Source organism: Apaloderma vittatum, unplaced genomic scaffold (assembly GCF_000703405.1).
Source record: "Apaloderma vittatum isolate BGI_N311 unplaced genomic scaffold, ASM70340v1 scaffold2802, whole genome shotgun sequence".
Taxonomy (NCBI): domain Eukaryota; kingdom Metazoa; phylum Chordata; class Aves; order Trogoniformes; family Trogonidae; genus Apaloderma; species Apaloderma vittatum.
Window position 1 is genome coordinate 18,324 of NW_009704003.1, and position 19,723 is coordinate 38,046.

Here is a 19,723-nt window from a genome sequence, read left to right on the forward strand (position 1 = left end):
CGGGTGCTTGGGATAATGTCTCTGAAAAAGATTGCTGTTTCCACTTTGCAGGACTAGAGTTTATAATAAATAACAAGTTTACCTTAAAAATGCTTCCAATTTATGCCAGTGGTTCCTCCTCCAGTAGAACCTGCACTGGCACCAGTGGCAAGATCCCCTTGGAAGGGTTAATCGTTCTCTGGTATTAACTTTCCCCCTTTTTGCCGTAGCGCTAAGTTAAGTTACCTGCTCGCAAGCAGACATGCTGAAGGTGCTGGAGTCGCAGCCAGTTCCAGTTCTTTCCTGCATGTCTCGTGCCACCTCGGTTATGTTTTATTAGATAGCGATGCCAGGAGACCGCACGGAAAATGCGCTCAGTCCCCTGCGGGTACGTGCGTGGAGCCCTCGGGCTGACCCGAGGTGTGGTTGCTATAAGTAGAGACATGTGGAGAAAACGCTGCACTTCTGATCGTCTCTTCTTGGCCCTCATGTGGGACATCTCATGTCTTTCTGTTCCTTTTCTTCTGCCTTGGGGGAGATGCAAAGCACCTCTGTCTCCTGCTGCATGAGAAATCATCTGGAAAAGCTGAAATGAATCCACTGAGAGGCCATTAAGAGAGGAGCACAAGGTGGCAATAGTCCTGAGGAGCAGGGTTAGCTTTTCCCCACCCCAGTCCTCAGGATTTAGAGATCTAGGGCTAGGCCTGAAGGAATTTCGAGACACTTTATTTGGTCAGGGCTTCAGTAAGGAGATTCGTTATCGGGTGGCTCTGACAACAGCTGAACCAGCATATGGCAATCCAGAGCTCTGAGGTGCTTTGAGAAATGCACTGCTAATTATTTATGTTAGCATAATATTCAGGGAAGGAACTTTCCCTTCGTTCTTTGCTTTCTTTTATCCCCAAAGGAATAAGCTGCTTTTATAATTTCTTCCAGGCTTTGCTAGAACAAAAATTACCAAGCGTTTATTACAAATTTGGCCCCTGTCTCTGAGAACAGATGTCAGTCAGAGCTTGTCAGTGGAGGTGGTGTTACAGAAAAGCGACATTTAACCAAGGTTTTGCGAAAGCGAGGGATGACTGCAGCGGTCCTGAGCACTGCCGGGCAGGCAGGATGCGTGCCCAGAGCCTCCACAGCAGCGTGCGAGCGAGGGAGGTTTGGTGATCAGCTCTTCTGCTCTTAAACAAGGCAAATCGTGCAGAGGAGCTTGTTTGGTTGCACTTAAACAAATGAAGTGCTCTCAAAGGCAACAGCCCAAACTTATCAAATCTCAGTGTTTCTGTACAATCTGTTGAGATACAGAAAAGGTTGCAGATCAAGCCATTTATTCTTCTTTTTGGGAGATAATCATCTCCTAAAACCCTCTCTTTTGCTATATTATTTATTTTTTTTTTACCCTTCACAGCTGATTTCCTCTTGGGGCCCTGGCTCGCCCCTCACCTTTACTTTGGCTCTGCAGCCAGGGGTGTTTCGGCAGGATTGTCTGGATGTGCTTGTTGGCCGCCTCCTTTCATCTTGCTATTTCTTTTATTTTTAATGATAATTCCTGACTCGTTCTGGCCTAACTAGCAGCGACTTCTGTGAGCTTTCAGATGGAGTTGGGAGAGGGGAAAATGAAACAGAAAGATGGCGCTTAGGTAAATGCCACAAAGTTAATTAAAGCCTTTCCCTCACTGAGATATTTTTCCACGTGTGTCTGTGGACAGTTCAGGGCACTGGACTGCTGAGCAGTAACATGCCTGGGCTCCTGGGATGGGTGCTGATCCAGTAACACTTGAAAAAGCCCCTGGAGCCTCCTTCCCCCCGTTGCCCTGTTTGGACAGCCTGCCCGGGGCTGCAGAGCTGCTGCTGGGAGCACACGGGTGAGAAGGTGACAGGATCCAGCTGTCCCTGCTGCAGCTAGCAGGGTGAATGCCCACCTGATTTCTCCCACCACCTGCCTGATTTTCCTGCAAGGCTCAAATGTGGGGTTTTTTAGACCTAGAGCTACACCTCATCCCTTCAGTCTTCTGTTTCCTCCACTAAAAGCAGCTCTGTTTAGGATGCAGCTGTATTTTTTTTTTTTCATCTTTCTAGGCAAAATCTAGCCAGGGTTATATTGTTTTTCACGGGCAGTGACAGCTCAGCTGTATGGGCATGGGTAGTTTGTACGATTTGCCCATGATTTGAGCCACGGACCAGCTCTCCAGCCATGGGGGATGGTGGGCTGTGGGGTGCCCTGTGCAGGTTAGCTAAGGGGTCACAGTCCTGGTGATGTGGCAATTAATGAATGATTATGGAGTTTGACTGGAGGGTGTGTGTTGCCATAGCTCGAGCAGGTGGCTCGAGGAATACAGGACTGGAATGATGACCTCCAGCCACTGGAACACTTACTGGCCCCGTGGGACTAATTATGGTGTCCCTCATTCAATCCCGTTTTCTCTTTGAATTTAGAAACAAAACGGAGAGTGTATCATGCACCCCTCTGCTCAGCTTGTACCGGGAACCAGGGCTCTTCCTGGTGACAGCACAAATCCATCTCAACTCACTGGGGACTAATTGTGCCGTTAGCAGCAACATCCGAGGTGGATGTTTAAGATTATCTTTTGACTTGAGGTTGTGTGCTATTCCCAGATTGCAGAGTTTAGAAGCGAGTGATTAAGTTGTGAGGATGGGGGGGAGGTGGAGGGAGAAGAGCAATGAAATCATTGGCATGGGTGCAGGAGATTAAATTAGAACTCTCTGCATGTGCAGGTTCTTAGTTTAAATTGTCTCCTGTTGCTTATGCTCAACCTGCATGGATAGGGCTGATGTAATGTGAGTTTTCTGGTCTTGAAAATGTAAGAACAGGTGTCCCGTAGCAGAGACACTCTGCTCCTCAGGTCCTGGCTTGCTGCTGCCTCCTTGCCATCCAACATCTCAGTATGCTTTTTTCCTGACCTCCAGCACCTCCTGCTGATGGAGTCTGGCTCTTTCCGCACAGCAATGCTGATCCTGCTCTCCTCTGGCCCGGGCTTGGCAGCAGGGCTAAGTCAGTCACTAAGTCAAGGACTGAGTTTTTCTTTGAGCGGGGCTGTGCTGCGAGCACTCCCTGCACAGCCACATCCTCCACTGCTGAGTTTGCCAGACATCCTGCATAACACATATAACGCAGTTAAACTATGTGTCTTGTTTTAAAAACTCTGCTTTTGGGGTTTTTTTTTGTTTGGATTTTAGTGATTTTTTTTTTTTTTAATGGCAGCTGTGAACGCTCCACAGCCAGTTATCAGGAACCAAGCAAAAGGCCTCTAAGGAAGGCACAGATAAATCAGGGGTGCTCTGCACCCCTCTGAGCATCTCCGTGCTCCGGGACTTGCTGTGCCTAGGTGCTCAATCCCCAGGGCACTGCCTAGGATGCTTCATGCAAGCCTGGCAGCCTCTGCCCAGCTCTGCCTGTGGCAGCTCTGGAATCCCACTTTTCGGCCAGTTTTCCAAGTTTCTCTTGCTGCTGTAGCTGTTGGGGAAGGCAAAGTGTCAGGTTGTGGTCAAGGTTCCTCATGGGCAGCGCTTCCAGCAGTTGTAGTTGATAAAGTGGTGGCGTCTTTGGTACCTGAGGGTTGAGGTTTTGCAGCCCCTGCTGGTGGGCTGGTTGCTCAGCCACATCCAGCTTGGTAGGACAACCTGGGGACAAACCTAGCAAAAACTAATGGCATCTGCTTATAATCACAGTTGACAGATAGCTGGTGAGCGGGTTTTTGCTCTGAACTAACTGCCTGGCTGGCTTGTGTTAGGGGAGCCCAGTCTCAACTCGAGAATGTTTTTGTTGAAGCATCATATGAAGTGCTGCAGCAGCTAATGAACACAGTTTGGCCATGGTCCCTGTGGGGTAGTGTGCCTTGTAGGGTCTTGACTTAAGGCGTTGGCATCGTTGTGGCTTGTGGATGCTGTGACAAATGTTTTTTTTCCTGTGCTGCACCCTAAAAGAGTGATGCCATTTCACTTTCTGTGCAGAGCACTTAATTTTTTAAGGATTATTCTGGTTTGGGGGTTGGATTTCTTAGAGTTACTGCAGCATGTCGGAGGAAATACTTGCCCCCTGCTCTCTGGGTGTTCACCTCAAATAAGATGCTTTGAACAGAAATTAATTTTGCACCCCCAGAGTAAACTAGAAAATGCTTCTGGTATTAGGAAACATCAGGCAGCAGTACTTGAGGGATTTCTGAATTTATTATAGGGAAGATCTCAGGTAGTTTCTAGCATAACTGAAGGGTTTATTTCCCTCTGAGTGTCTCCTGAAACGTGGTACGTGCTTTCCTGTAGGCACAGGGTGCTGCTCCTTAGTGGCCAGAGACAAGCCTGCTCGCTATGTGCAACCAGCCTCATAAACAGGAAAATATTGTGGGGTTTCTTATAGCCTGAGCCAGGCTCAGCAGCTCCAGAGGAGCGTGTGAATTGATGGTTTCCAGTGGACACGATCTGCAGTGTGATCCACGGGTATAAAGTTTAAAATTGGCTCGAATGCTTGCTGTTTTTTACACAGCACCGATCCATTCTTTGGCAAGAAGAATTTGCATTTAATCTCAATTTCATCCCCTCTCTCCCTTTTTGCAATTAGGATTCTAGCAACTGCTGGGACCGATTTTGACCTGCGGACCCTGCGAGCCGTCCGAGTGCTGCGACCCCTGAAGCTGGTGTCGGGAATCCCAAGTGAGTGTTGTGACGGTCTTATCTTCTCAGCTGGAGGTGCTCGGTAGATTTTGGGGTGTTACGTGCTTTTCTGAGCCATATATTCTCGGTGAGCTGTGGCTCCTGCCCTTTCTAGGTTCTGATTTTGTGTCCCCAGCTGATTTCAGTAACGCGCTCCTGGATTTGCAGGTGAGCGGCAGGGATTTGTCCTGCGACAAATTGCCTGAAGAATTTGAATTAATTCTCTGGGATGTGAAGACCTGAGACTCAAATTTTGCAGCTTTCAGACCCTGGACTTGGATCTTCGGGCAATTTTTACCAGCTGAGCATTGTGCACTGGAGATTTTAACACTTTAATGAGTGGGAGAAATGATGGGAAAGAGCAGATGGGACTTCGCCTTGCCTACTCTATGAAAAACTTGATATATTTTACATGCTAACGTGAAGGGTCTGAACACTCCAGTGAGGAGCTGCATCATGCCTTGCTGATGCCCTGAAACCATCAAAGTCCCCACACTGCTGCTTGCTGCCTTTTTATTTGTCGCTGTTCGCCAACTGCTCTGCCCGCTGGTGAGGGATTGCTGTCAGGAGTGCGTTTCATTTCCAAATGTGGAACAGTGAGATTTTTTTCCCTCCAGTGACAGCCAGCAAAAGGGACTTGTTGCTTTTCAGTGGGTTGCTTTGCTCTTCTCCGTGTTCAGCCCTTGGCAGCACCCTCTCCTGCTGGGCTGGGGCATCAGCTCTGCCTCCTTCCTGGCTGCTTCAAGTCTGAAATGTTGGTGCCTTAGAAATCCAGCAAAGGGTTGTGCTTTGCAATGACAGCGCCAAAATTTCCTGAACTCAGCATCCTTTCATGGGCAAGGCTTGAATCTGAATTCCCACAGAAGAGAGAGGACTTGTCTAAACTTGAGAAAGGTGTCATTTATTACCAGGACCTCTCATTTGTTACCAGGACATGTTGCTGGCTGGTTTTTCATGGACTCCTTGTCTGTGCAAGGCAATATGGGGTTGGAGTAGTGACAGTCTGAGGGTGTCAGAGAAGTGAGGTGGCCCCTCAGAGGTGTCCCTGTCCTGGGGTGAGTGGCATGTGCCCCCCAGGAAGATGGGTTTTTCCACCTAGCAATGTGTCCTGGACCAGCATTGATGTTTTCCCACAGAGCATTATTTCCTCTACTGCTTTTAGTCATGCTGTGAAAGCAGCCTGCTGTGTTTAATGTTTTTTTTTTCCTAAATGTACAACCCTGAGGTGCATTCATGTACAAGCATCGTATGTGCTTTCCTTCTGCAATCTCAGTTTTTTTCTCGTCCAACAGATCTTTATGTTTTTGTTTCTTTTTATTTTTTTCCTGCATGCACCTGCATTGACCTCAATAGCCCTGTACAAGGTGGTAAGAAAACGATGATCCTTCATTCTCTGCACCTTAGGACAGGCCACCAAGGTGGCTTTCACTCGCTGCTTATTGCTGAAGTTGTTTTTGTTATGTTTGTCTGGGTGACGTTATCTGACACTTTAATCTCTCAGTCTCTCGCCTTATCTCCCCAGCTTTTAATTGAAAATGAGTTTTAGTGCCAGCAGAAAAGCTGTGGACCGATAGCCCTGGAGACAGGGGTTTGTTTCTCCAGAAGTGGGGTGCGAGAGGCATGGCAGCTTTGGGGCTGTTCTGTGTGTCTTGGAGGCAGAGGCAGCTCCTGGGCTGCAGCTGGGTGCTCCCTGCCCTCCCTGGGACACGCGGGTGCCCGAGCAGTGCCCACCTCTGCCACAGCCACGCTGCCCTACACCTTGCCTTAACGACCTGGTCCAGCTCCAGGCTGAGTCTTGGGACTCCACCGGCTTCAAGAAAAGTCCTTTTTGTGTCTCTGAAACTTAAAAGACCTTTGAATCTGTGATCCGAGGAAAAAGGGTCAGAAAAAGCTAACTCCCCTGATTGTCTCTCTCGCATCTTGAGTGTATTATCGCTGTAGAATCTTTACTTTTTTTATAGTACCTGGGGAAAAGCACCATTGCTTGGCCTTGCCAACTAAAACTTTCCCCCTCTCCTGCCTAGACCCTACCCCCAAGCCTTTCTTTTCCTTCCCTCCCTGATTACATGTTTTTTCCTTCTCCCCACAGGCTTGCAGGTTGTCCTCAAGTCCATCATGAAGGCGATGGTGCCCTTGCTTCAGATCGGGCTGCTCCTCTTCTTCGCCATCGTGATGTTCGCCATCATCGGGCTGGAGTTTTACATGGGCAAGTTTCATAAAACCTGCTTCTCCAACGAGACAGGTGAGCTTCCGCCTTCATTCCCAGCATATCATCATGATCTTCTAGTTCCCTTCATCTCACGGGATGCTTTCTAGCCTGCTCTTCCGTTGCTTTTCCTTTCTCCTCTTCCATGTTCACTGTATTCTCACCCTTTTTACCCACCTACTCTAAGATTTAACAGACTTTCATGCTCACCCTACCTGTGCTGGGACAAATCCTCTGCTCTGTCACACCCCCACAGCACCTTGGATGCCAGTGGATTGCTCTCAGTCTACACAGGAGCGTACAGAAAGTGGTCAGGACCTCCTCTCATGAGAATTCTTTCATACTAGAAATACAGAACTAAATTCCCGTTATTCAAGCTTGTTGAAGGGTGAGGTGGTTTTGGTTTTTCTTGTTACTTTTTTCATTCATTGGTCTATGTTTGCATTTTCATTGAGTTTAGCTCCGTTCAGCTGAACATTGAATTTTCTTGCAAGGTTTCTGGGGCAAGTTGGCATGGGTATGAGAAACAGTGAGATTGGAAAGACTGGGAGCAACAAAAAAAAAAATAAAAAAGGACAATAGTTGGAAGGCAAGGAGCCCTTTGATGGAGGAAGGATAAAAATGTCCTTCAGGAAAGAGCAAGGGGAAACTGGGCACTGCAGAGTAAATAATGTGTCTGCCTGCGAATGAGTGATAAACCCCAGAAGATGGAAGTGGAGAGGAATAACACCCCAGCTGGGACCCACTGCCCTGTCAAAGGCAGCTGCTTGTCCGTGGCTCAGAACTCATTCCAGCTGAGGAGAAAAGAAAAGAAAAAAAAAAAAGCCATTTTTTTCCATGTAATTTTTTAATATTCCTTTACGGCAGTGCTAATATGTGTTGGTTATCTGGGCTATCCACAGATGGAAATATTGTTCTTGCCTCCAAAAGATTGCAATTTAAGGTGCAATTGACTGTCTTTAAAATACAGTCTTGTATTTTCAGTGATTATCACTAATAGGTCTTAATATTGATTTATTTATATGCATTCAAATGGTAATAAAACAGCATCCCTGCCAAATCTCTGGGCATCCTTCACAGTAACAACAACATGGAAGCAGTTTAATGTATTCAGTTTACACAGAGCTTTGCAAAAGCAGGCTGAAATGGTTTTCTTCCTTATGTGACATTAGAAGAACATGACCTGTACAGGACAGCCTGAGGTTGTGACTTGTGGCCAAAGCACAGTGATTCCTGTAAGAAATCAATTTGGAGCAAGATTTGTAGGAGAGGAAAATTATTTTTTAAATTTTATTTATTTTTTTTTTTGCGTGTGTGTGTGCTCACACCGAGCAAAGCAGAGACCACTGCCGGGTCCCTGGGGCTACGTCAGCAATTACAGAAGGACAATAACGACAGGGACAACATGGGTGTGCAGGGAGCAGAAGGTGAGGGAGCCAAGAGAAAGCAGTTCGGAGCAGGTTTGCGTTTTGTAGGAGTCTCTTAAACTGCAGTCAAGGTGGGTGATTTTCTTTCTGCATCCTTCGTTTGCAGGCAGGGGCTGCAGGCTGAGCTCTGAGCCTCTCTTGCTGATGGGCTGACTTGAACCCGTGGGCTAAAGAGAGAATTTTTTCATGCTAGAAATACAGAACCAAATCCCTGTTGTTCCACCTTGAGGGGTGGAGTGGTTTGGTTTTAGCCCATGGGCTAAAGAGTGATTGATTTATTTTTCCTCCCCTCAGAAACTAGGTAACATAAAAGGGAGAAAATAAAACCCAAAGATGTTTGCATTCTCTGCAGGCAAGCTGGACACCAGCGGTGGCTGAGAGATGTCTGTGCCAGGCTTGGGGACAGAGAACAGATTTTTGTTGTGGGTAACATTATCTGCAAGTGGGTTTTGCTTGCTGGGCAGCTCCCAGCTGGGAACTGGGAGCGTGACCGAAGAACCCTCGCGTGTATGTTGGGCTCCCCCTGAAGCCTCTTGCAGCCATGTTTGCAGGCACCGGCCCCTGCTTTTCTCAAGAGTTAATCGAGCCAGTTGTTGGATGAATTCTTGGGGATCGATTCCACCCGCTTTGGCGGGAAGTGGCAGTGATGGCGTTTCTGGAAAGGCGGCGAGCGGTGAGGTTTCCTGGCGCTGCGGTCCCTTGTGAGCGAAGCAGCCCGAGCCTTTTAAAACCTAAGTGCTCGTTGTCGCCAGAGAGGTGCATTAACAAACCCAGGGCTGATGCTGCGGGCTCCAAGGGCTGCCTTGAGTGTGGAAATGTGAATCTCATTAGAGAGACACCTCTGTCAGAGGGGAACAGATTGGAGGAGTTGCTCGTGCTTGTTTCTCTTCCAAATCCCCAAAGTGAGCAAACTCCTGGGATTTTTCCTGAAATCAGGAGCCACGTGAGAGGTACCGGCTCTTACTTCAGTGCAGCAAGGAGGGAACCGAGTTATCAACAGCAAATGTTGCTGTATCCCTGCTCATCCGATAGCCCTGGGCTGGTCAGTAAGAACCACCAACAAAGAGGGATGCTGGGGACCAAACTATGGCAAAAGAGGTATTCAGAGTCTTTGCCATTCAGTCTGTCCTGTGCTGGTTGGAACACTTCTCAATTTTAATGAAAAATGGGTAAAAATTAATGGCAGCACATGTTCCAGTGGATACCTAGCTTGGTTTTCTCTCCCTGCATCCTCCATTCCATCCCGTTCTGCTGACACAGGATTATTTTTAAGCAGCTGACCCAGCCCAGATGCCGTGAAGCTGCTCCAGAAGAGGGAGGGCATCACATTTGTTTCTCATTTTTCCTTAAGACTTCTCTTTTCTCTGTTGTCCCCAGCTAGGGAAGTAGGGATCAGTTCTGCCCCTTTTTAAAAAAAAAAAAAAGAAAAATATTGAAAAAACCCTCAACCCTTTGTAATAGGTGCAAATTGCGTTTTCAGAGCATTACCTGGCAACAAAAGGCCAAAGAGAGCCAAAAGTGGCTTCTCTTTTAAGGCATGCTCACAAATGGTCTACAAGAGCCAGATTTGGTATTTTTTTTTTGGAGGCTTGTCTCACTAAGCCCTTGTGAAAGCCTGTGGTGACCCATCTGGGAGCTGGAGAGAGATGCCCTGCATTAAGGTGTTGAGTCAACAGGAAAACTTGTCACATATATATATCCTGGAGCCACGGTGACAATCTTGTTTTCCTCCCGCAGGCTTTGCTCTGTGCAATGATTATTCCTAATTATTAGTGCTGATCTTGTTTTCCCCCGGTGAATTTGATTTTTTGCAGTTTGCTGCTCCATTACCATAATGTGTCGCTTTAAAAATCCTCTAATATTTCCCGAATTGCATCTCTGCGTAAATAGGAATGTTACTTAGTATATTTATTTACTTTGAAAACCCAGCCCTTTTGTTTCTCAGACTACTCTGTGTTGGTGCTTGCAATGTCTCTGGAGGGCTGCAACGCTTCAGACTTTCACAGCTGACCCTGGAAGACACTGGCCACCCTTCTGGCCGTCCCTTCTGCTCGGACGTCTGTATCTGGACAATTCTGGGGCTATTGACAAGTGGCTCTTGCTTAAGCCATTAGTGAAGCACCTGTCCTTTTGCTTTAATGTTACAGAGTCAATATTTAGCACTTAGCTATGAGGGTGTGTCGTTGGCTCACAGTGTTTGAATTATGCACCATTCCCGAGCCTTGCTTTTCCTCATTTTTTTTATTTTCTTTTTTTTTTTTCTGTGTGACATTTCTCATGTATGACACGGCTGAACACCGAGGCAAACTATAAACTGGGGGCACTTCGGGGATGGCTTTCCTCCACCCTGCCACTAAAACCATCTCCTATAACAAAGTGACATATAACAAATTAGACAGGTGCAACTTCTTTTACGTGCCCATGGGGACAAGAGGAAGCCTGAAATGTGGATCACACTCGTGCAGCGGTGCGAGGAGGATGCAGCAGCACCAGCTCCTTGCCTGGCTTCAGTGGGTAACCCTTCTCCCCGCTCTCCTTCTGTGCAGGTGATGAGGTGGGAGATTTTCCTTGCGGAGAGGAGCCTCCTGCCAGGCAGTGTGAGAGTGGGACCACCTGCAGGGAGTACTGGCAAGGGCCCAACTACGGCATCACCAACTTTGACAACATCCTCTTCGCTGTGCTCACCGTCTTCCAGTGCATCACCATGGAGGGATGGACTGACATCCTCTACAATGTGAGTCTGCCGACGGGGCTGTTATTCCTTGCATTAGGTTGGAAAATGTTGTTCTGGAGAAAACATTTAGTTTATGTGTTTTTTTTCCCCCCCTTTTGATTAGCACTTTGGCTTTTTAGGAGGATTGCTCCTACTTTTTTGAGGGTTGTTCGGCAGGTTCTGTGACTGCCTGTGGTGGTTCAAGCCTGCAGACTGGCTCACCTGTGACACGATGTCATGTGTCAGCATGGTGTTGTCATGTGTGAGAAAACTGATGTGTGTACTCCAAGATGCTGTTATGTTCTGCTGTAGGATGGGTGGGTGAGTAGGAGCATGTCCTCACGATCTCCCATAGAAAAATCAGTCACCAAATGGCACAGCATAGGTGGCAACACCTGTGACTCGTCAATATTTGTACCTAGAGGTTTCCTCTCTTGAATGGGTTTAGCCTTTGTGATGAAGTGCTAGATTTGGCAACTCCAATACAACTTTACAAAGCCCTGTCAGTCGCCTTCACATCTGACATGACTCTGTTGGCTGTAGAGAAGATAGCTCAGGCTAAATTTCCTCGCCAGGGTCTTTGCTGGCTGTGCCTCCTGCCAGCCAGGACCGTGACTGTCACAGCCACTCGAGGTCAAAACCTCTTGGTCGGTTTTACTGATTCACATTTTACCAAGAGGGCAACCTCACCCAGTTAGCAGCAACTGAACGGCTCCACTCTTTCAGGCTGTGTAATGCTCCTGTTTGTCTGTAATTTAGACCTACCTTTTTGAGCTGTCCTTGTCTAGAGAGGAAAGAACTTAATCCATGCCAACAGGCTGGGAATCGAGTTCTTTGGCTGGTTTCCAGCATCTGTGCTATATTTTCTTGCAAAGCGTGACATTTGCTCTTTGGGAGCTGTAAGTGTCCTGTCTATCTCTTGCAGACCCAGCTTGGTGATTTGCTTAAGTCTTCTACAGTGGGTGCGAAGTGCTGTGGTCAGAGTCTGGAGGATGGTTTGGCTGTTTTGTACTTCCATTTTCTATGGTAGTAAAGGGCTTTATGAAGTACAGAGGCATGACGGAGACAGCGAGTGGTGATGACGAGCAACTTAGGGTTACACCGGCTGCATCTTTCCGCCGGCTCTAGAAGGAAGGACAACCTGACAGCTGTGCATAGACGATCTGACTTACCCCACGCTGTCATAGCCTGAAATGCCAGTGTGGAAAAATAACTAAGGTAGGCATTAATAATGCCTCCAGACCATTTCGCTGATGGGTAGGACTACAGTCTACTTCATTATAGACTCTGGACCCTTGCTGGGATCTTACACAGACCTTCCTGTAGGAGTTTCTGTAGCAACAGGAAAGCATTATTAATATAAACTACGGTAAATTGTAAGGTACAGTTCTGCTGTGTTTGTAGCCAATATACCTGATTTATTACCTTCTCCATTCATTGCTCAGTTTCTCCACTTCTTTCAAGTCTCTGTCTGCTTACAGTGATCTCAGGAGGGGCCCATTTCCCTACTGCATGCCCTCCCCTTGCTCCGAAGCTTTCTCCCATTCTCATTCAGCAATCCTGCTCTTTCCATCCAGTGCCAACTGTTGTAAGAAAAGCCCATTAGCATCCTGGCTGGAATTGATTAATCAATACGTGTTGTATTAGATCATCTTCTCCCAAACTGCTTTTTGTACGACATGCAAAAACCAGAGCTTACTATTGGGGGTATTGATTTTGGGGGTCGCTTTGAAAACTATTATAGTATCATTCTGGATACCCATTAATCTAGTTGGAAACAGGCGCCTGGATGAGACGCAGTTGTGTATTTGTTGTATAATATCAAGCCTTGGCGGAGACCCCAGCTTAGGTTTTAGGGCTTGGTGGCTTCTCTGACAGATATGAGGGTCTCTGGATGAGCTGTTTGTTGGGCGGAGGGTGAGGGGAGTGTGTTGTGCCACAGGAGCACTCAGCAGATGATGTTCATGGCGAGCAGCCTTGTCTCTCCCCTCTCCCTTGGCCCCGTTCTGCTTGCTGAGGAGCTGGCTGTGCTTTTGCAGGTTAGTAGCTGAGAAAAGACGTGGGTGGAGAAGATCCACCCTGTGCAGCCCTGAACTTTTTCACAGCTTCAGTCATCTGCTGTTTTGTGGCCGCTTGGCTTTTGTCTTGATTTCTTCTGTGCCTACTCGAAGTTCATCAAATTTAAAAATGAAAAAAAAGCCCAAACTGTGCTGGAGCAGTCACTCAAAACCCAGCATGGTGGGTGTTTGTGGATGCAGTTGTCAGACTGTGCAGATGAAACAGCAGTGCAACTAGTCCGTCCATCCAGTAACTGCACGTTAATGCTGCCGGAATCAGCTGGATCCCTACTGGACCCATACTGGGTTGATACGGGAAGAAGTTAGAAGTTCTCTTGCGTGCAGAACCTGAACGGTGGGGTCAGCAAACATGTGTCGGAGTCCTTCTTGCTTTGTGGAGGGCAGGAGGTAAGCCAGCATATGGAGACTCAGACAACGGGTGAGTGTCAGAGGTTGTTATTTGTTTAGGGAGCTTCGATTCACCATTTGGATTTTGCACTGCTGAGGAGAATGGTTTTAGGCCAGGAAAATTTTCCATGGTGGAGCTAGTTTCCCTGTCAGTCCCAGCCTCTAGTCTTCTCAAGGAAACCAGCATTCTCCTGATGCAGGACACTCATCAGAGCTGAGCTGTGAACCTGCTTTAAATGTTTTGCTTAATTAAGATTTGCGAAAGGCTGTGGGGCCACGAGAGGCAAGATGTGATCTATGAAAACTGTGACTACGCACCAATAAGCAAAAAGGATGCTGATTTTTCTCCTTCCAGCTAACTAGAAAGCAGGGAAAGCTGCTGGTCTTCAGGCTTGGCAGAGCCCTTCCTTCACGCCTCCCTTTGTGCACCTACTGCCACAGGTTGGGTTTGGTTGGGGGAGGTTTGTTGCCTTGTGAAAACTCTCTCCTCCCTTCCTGCTGTTAAAGCAGACAGCTCCGCACTGGGCTCCCTTCTTAGGGATGAAATCCCCTTGATGCCAGGCAGTCTAGGACCCAGACCCATTATGGGGAAGTTGAGGTTAAGGACTGTTTCCTTAATGGGCCATTCATTTCCTTCTGGAGAACATGATTGGTTGATTGCTCTGCTTCCTTATTGCTCTTCTTTTCCTGCTACTACGGAAGAGTTAGGTGGTTTAGTTTGCAGTGGTGATGGATCTCTCAGTGCTTTACCAGTTCAGCATTCATTTAAGCAAAGGAGAGAGTTTGCTCTGTCCTGAAAGCAGTTTTGAGGCTGAGAAGTTGGTCTGTGGTGGCATCAGGCAAAATTAAGGATTTGGTGCAAAATGATAGCCAGGAAAGAAGGAGCTCAGGCTTGAAGTTGGTAGTTTGGCTCAGGTCTTTCCAAAGCAAGAGGTTTGTTGTGAAGAGTTATTCAGTCATTTCTAAAGGATTGAGATCACCTTATATGTGGTCCAGATGCAGCCTTCCTACAGATTTAGAGAAAAATACCATCTCAGGCTAGACTTTGCAGTAAGAATATTACTCCTCCTGTGATAAATTGAGGAATTAGGAGGGCAGGGAGAATGCAAGTTCACAGACCTCAGCCTAGTTTTTCCTTGCTGATCCACTGTTTATACTTTCACAGAGTTTCATTTTAATTAGGGCAAATGAAAGCTTTCTAACAAGACTTTATCTAGAAGGTGATTTATGCTCGAAGCAAAAAAAAGCTGAGTCATCAGCTGGGTAAAATGCTTTAAGAAGCAGCTGGGGAAAACTCCTTCCTGAATCAGCAGCACGGGAGCATTGGAGCAGTTGCTCCTAACAAGCATTTCTGTGAGCTGTAGATTTGTCAGCTGCGGCCTGTTTCTACTCAAAAATGTCCAAGGAGCAACAGGTGATTTGGGAAAGTTGCTGTACCCAGAGAGAAACTTTTTTGCAAGCAAATGGAGGGCGCTTCCTGCTAATTCAAGGCTTCAGCATGATCCAGGAATGCATTAAAATATAGTAACTAAACTGTTTCCCTCATGTGGGAGGACTACGCGTCACAGTCTGGTGTCCCAAATGGTTTTTTCAATCTAATCCTGTGCAGACAGATCAGAGATCCCTGAAGCACAAGGCAGAGCACCTTCTGGATTGTGAAATTAGGGAAAAACGTACCAAGAGCACCAGCTCGCTGTGTGCAGCAATGCTGCTCGAGTAAAACGTGCACCAGAGTAGCAAACCTGACTCCTTCTGCAGCCGGGACTAGTTGAATCCCAGACTGTCCTGGTGACAGGAGTCGTGCCCCTCAGCAGCGGGGACCAGCCTGGGCTGCTGTGGCCACTCTGCAGCCTGGTTTGGTGGTGCTGAGGCGGGCACTGCTCTGGGCTCTGTTGCTCGGGGTAAGCACTTAGTAGTGAGCGAGCATCACAGCAGGACTGGGGTGATGTGAGACAGCAAGGGTCACTGCGTCCCCTTTGCTTGTGCCTGGGGGAGCCATTACTGAGGTAAGTGGTAACCAGTGATCAGATTATCTCTTGGGATTGTTGCCTAAATTTATTTGTTAGTGCCCATAAAGTATTTTAACATGTTAAGAATTACTGTGCCGCACTTGTTATCATGCTTTAAGCACAGCTGCCTGACGATAACCCGTGGCTACTGGAGCTTGAGGATGTTAGCATTGACGAGAGGGAAGAACGTGTCCAGTGATTGTCGACGAGTTCTCGGCAAACTGAGGTGCAGAGTCTGGGTAGAGAAAACTGAGGCTGAGTACTGGGGACAAATAGAGGGGTGGGAGGAAATAATGCAGATGCTCAGCAAGAGAAACTGTGGTGCCCTGGGATCCAAGTCCTGATCTTCCTCCAGATGTAGTTTGCAAATGGAACGATAGTGGTTTAGATCATCTTGGTTACATGCTTAGTGTTTGTGAATGACAGTGATTCATCTATTGCACATGGCTAGTATAGGCTTTTGGAAGCTGTAAAACTTTATAAAGAGGCAATTCTTCTACTACGCTAAGTAGAAGCATTTGTTACAAAGCCTGTAACCAGAGGAGATGCGCACTGGAAGCCTTCAGTGAGATAGCTAGGGCACACTCAGTGGCTCAGGAAGGTTTTTGAGCTCCTTGCTGTGGTCGTTGCACAGCCAGCACTGTTTGAGCTGGCTGGTCCGTACTCTGCGAGGCAGTCACGCCTTTGCAGTAGAGCTGCATGATGAGCTTCCACGAAGCTGAGGAGTGTGGTTTGTGGTCCCGGCTCTCCTACAGAGAGTTACGGGTCAAAGCTGATTCATCTGAAGTTGGCAGAAGTCTTGATGTTGACTTTGAAAGAGCTGGGCTTTCACCTTTTATCTTTTCTGTACAGGAGTTCAAAGCTACATGGTGGAATTTGCTTTGCAAAACAGGGACTCCTTGCAAGAAAGGAGAAATGTCAAAGTGTACACTCATTCTCTTTTGATCTTAATGGCAAGAGATTTTCATGTTTCTTCTATTTTCTACTGACAAATATTGGTGTCCAGTGGGTATTACAAGACTGTGGACTGGGCCGAACCTAATATGCTTGTAAGTAGGGACAAACAGTTCAAACAAAATGTAAGTCTAGCCTAAATTGGATCCCAACTGGAACTTTACCCTCACTGAATTTAGAATAGCTTATGATTCACTTGGTATTTTTCATTCCCCTTTGCGTCTTTGAAAGTCTCGATTCCTGTAAAGATACAGAAATGGAAGGTTGGGATATAATTGTTGTTCCATTTGTTGTTCCATTTCCAGAGATGATTTTGTTGGTGGGTTGGTGAATGTGATTGGGCTTGTAGGGGCAGAGGAGAATTTGTCTGACCTAGTTGTTTGGAGATCTCATATGTATTTATTCATAAAGATAAAACTGCTGACACTTGGTCTTCATTAGTCCCAACTATGAGTTGAGATGTCAAAGGTGATATTCCTCGGGAGGAGTTTGGATGAGTCTAGGACTGGCTGCCTGGACCATGAGAAGGTTTCTTGTGCAAAAATCTCCAGGAAGGTGTAAGAAGTGTGCAGGTGAATGTGCAACAGATAGCAGAAGTGAAATAACATAAAGGAGCTTGTCCTCAACTCAGGGATTTAGATTAAGATTCCTCTTGGCTTGCTGCCTGCTTGTGAGATTCCCCCTGTATTCAAGAGCCCCCCGACTTTCAGGCACCTCTTAAACCTGCCAGGTAAGGCTTAAAGGTGACTTAAGTGGCATTTGCTCATGGTTGTGGTTTCCTGTGAGGTTATGCACTTGGCTTTCCTAATGTGTGACTGTCATGCCTACTTTGGTAGAGCAGTAAATGCAAGAGCAAAGCCTGTGGGACTCTGTGAAGGTGGCTTTGAAATTGCTCTTAGCACCTAATACATCCGATGTGCTGTCATCTGCTGTCTGTTAGAAGTGACCTGAAGCCAGTCAGCTAAAACACAAATCCATAACTGCTAGATACCAAGATGGATGAGAATAAATGAGATTTTGTTTTTGTGTCCCGGGGCTGGCAGCTTGCGGTGTCAGTGGCCGAGGGAGCTTATGATGGGCTCAGTCTCCTATGATTATTCTTTGCGCACACGTGTGTGTATCAGCTCTCCTAGTTCTGGATTAACATCCTGAGGAACAAAGCAGTTTAGCCAGCAAAAGCGTGAGCAGACAGGAAAAAGGTGAAAAAATTGTCTGAAGTGCTTTTCTTGCATTATATTAACAGGAAGAATAAGTGCAAGGAAATGTTTTGGTTTGCCTTTCTGAATCACACGACACTTTTCTGATACGGTTTCTTTCTTTCATGCTGTGTTCTCTGCTGTGTCCAAGGGGAAAGCTTTGCTCCAGCTGACTGTGGGGTGTCGGGACCCAGGGCTGGAGGAAGGCAGCGCCAGCAAAGCAGACCAAGAACTTGTCACCACGCTTGGCATTAACAGCTGCACGTGAGCAGTGTGAAAACAAGAGTGCTGGGCTTTGCTTTCTGATTTTGTGTTGTAGGAGCTTGAAAAGAGCTCTGGGAGCACAGCATGTGGCCAAGGCCTCAAGATTTACCTGGGTCTTCAAAGAGGTGGATGTAGCCCTGTTGGTGATCTAATAATACAGCACACTGGGCGAAGTGAGGAGAAAGCAGATGAAAAAACATAACGATAAAAGCAAGCAATTCTTAGACATGTGTGAAGAAATGTGCCACCACGGTCTTGTCCTTAGCAAAGAGCCTGTTCTGACTTTTCAGCTTTATAGAGCATCTCAGAGCCATGAGCACACAACATCTGTCTAACAGCTGGGTTGCATGTAGAGTGTAAAATTACCCATAGTCCTGCCTTGGGGAGGAATTACTCTTGAGATCTGATGTTCACCAGTGCTGAATTTCTCCTGTCGCTGTGCATTTGCTCTTGGAGACGAGCTGAGTGCCAAGGGAGAGGCCGTGCCCGTGCGATGTGCCGGTGCCGTGCGCTCGTGATGCAGATGGGAGCTGAGCTCCTGTGCTCTGCTGAGATCCTGTGTGGATGTAATTGTGCCCTCTTTCTCCCCGCGGTTTCACAAAGAAGAGAATAATCCCCTAACGTTAGTGTTAAATCATAGAATTCATCTCACAGAGTGGTTTGGGTTGGAAGGAATTTAAAGCTCATCCCGTTCCAAGCCACTGCCATGGGTGGGGACATCTCCCACCAGACCAGGTTGTTCCAAGCCCCGTCCAACCTGACCTTCAACACTTCCACAACTTCTCTGGGCAACCTGTGCCAGTGTCTCACCATCCTCGCAGGAAGAATTTCTTCCTAATGTGTGTTTACTACCAGACTTGTAGCTCAGCTAAAAAAACCCTTTTGGAGATCACTGAACAAGCAGCACAAGAGCTGAACGGCTCTGCTGGCCCTGACGAGAGAAAAGCACGTGGTGAATAGAGGGATCTCTACAACCGATGGATCCCGTGTGGAACAAGCTGTCGCTACAATCATCTTATACCTGTCTAAACTCTTCCTTATCTGAAATTCCTTTGTTCGTGTTGGATTTTGGAGGGCTATAGGGCCTGTTTGCCAAAGGGCTGAACTCACAGATCTTTTAGGGATCACGACAGGCTTTGCACGCTTCCTTGCATGGAAGACTCTCAAAAATATTATAATAGAAAATTTGGAGCATGTCTAAGGCTAAAATGATTTTGAGATATTTAGATACCAAGGCAGATGTGATGCACATCTCTGACTGTGCTTAGGTCTCCATCCATCTGGAGACACACACTGCCTGACCCTGTGCCCATGTGGATGTTCTGTCTGAGGCTAAAACGATTGGGACATTGCAGCCTCGATTCAGAAAATTTACCTTTTTGAGAAAAGCACTTGAGCAAATGTGTAAAGCTGAGCAAAAGTTTAAGTGCCTCCTTGAGTCTTCTGCGTTTTATTTAGTGTCTCAGGGAAGGTATATTCAAAATGACTGTGGGTTGGCCACCTCCAGGTTTAATAGGAGACATTTAAGATTAACAGCGGGAGAGTGACATATATCATACCAGCTTAAAGAGCCCCTTCAACAGAGCGATTGCACTCTGAAAAGAAGTGAAAATCTCTCCAAACAACAGCTTAATCATCAGTGCCTGCCAAGAAATGAAAACTCCAGCTGAAGAAATTCACTTGCAGCTTGACAACATGATAGCATCGAGGGTACAAGCAGCTCTCTTACAAGGCCAACAATTGCTTTGCTCCACCGGATGAAAAAGGCAGCTGCAGGCTTTGAGAAGGGTGCCAGCCTGCTTGGGCTGCCACTGCTGCATCTGTGGCTGGGGGGGGAGGGGACGG

At 47.0% G+C, this 19,723-nt stretch overlaps 1 protein-coding gene across 1 annotated transcript in view; it reads left to right on the forward strand.

Moving 5' to 3' along the window:
- Positions 1 to 4,552: 4,552 nt before the first annotated feature.
- LOC104270477 (voltage-dependent N-type calcium channel subunit alpha-1B-like) overlaps positions 4,553 to 19,723 on the forward strand; it is a gene marked incomplete at both ends in the record, with an annotated part of 115,550 nt that continues 100,379 nt past the window's right edge. The window contains 3 exons of the mRNA XM_009864860.1: positions 4,553 to 4,644; positions 6,734 to 6,886; positions 10,824 to 11,011. Coding sequence (XP_009863162.1) covers positions 4,553 to 4,644; positions 6,734 to 6,886; positions 10,824 to 11,011 — 433 coding nt within the window. The remainder of the gene's footprint in view (positions 4,645 to 6,733; positions 6,887 to 10,823; positions 11,012 to 19,723) is intronic.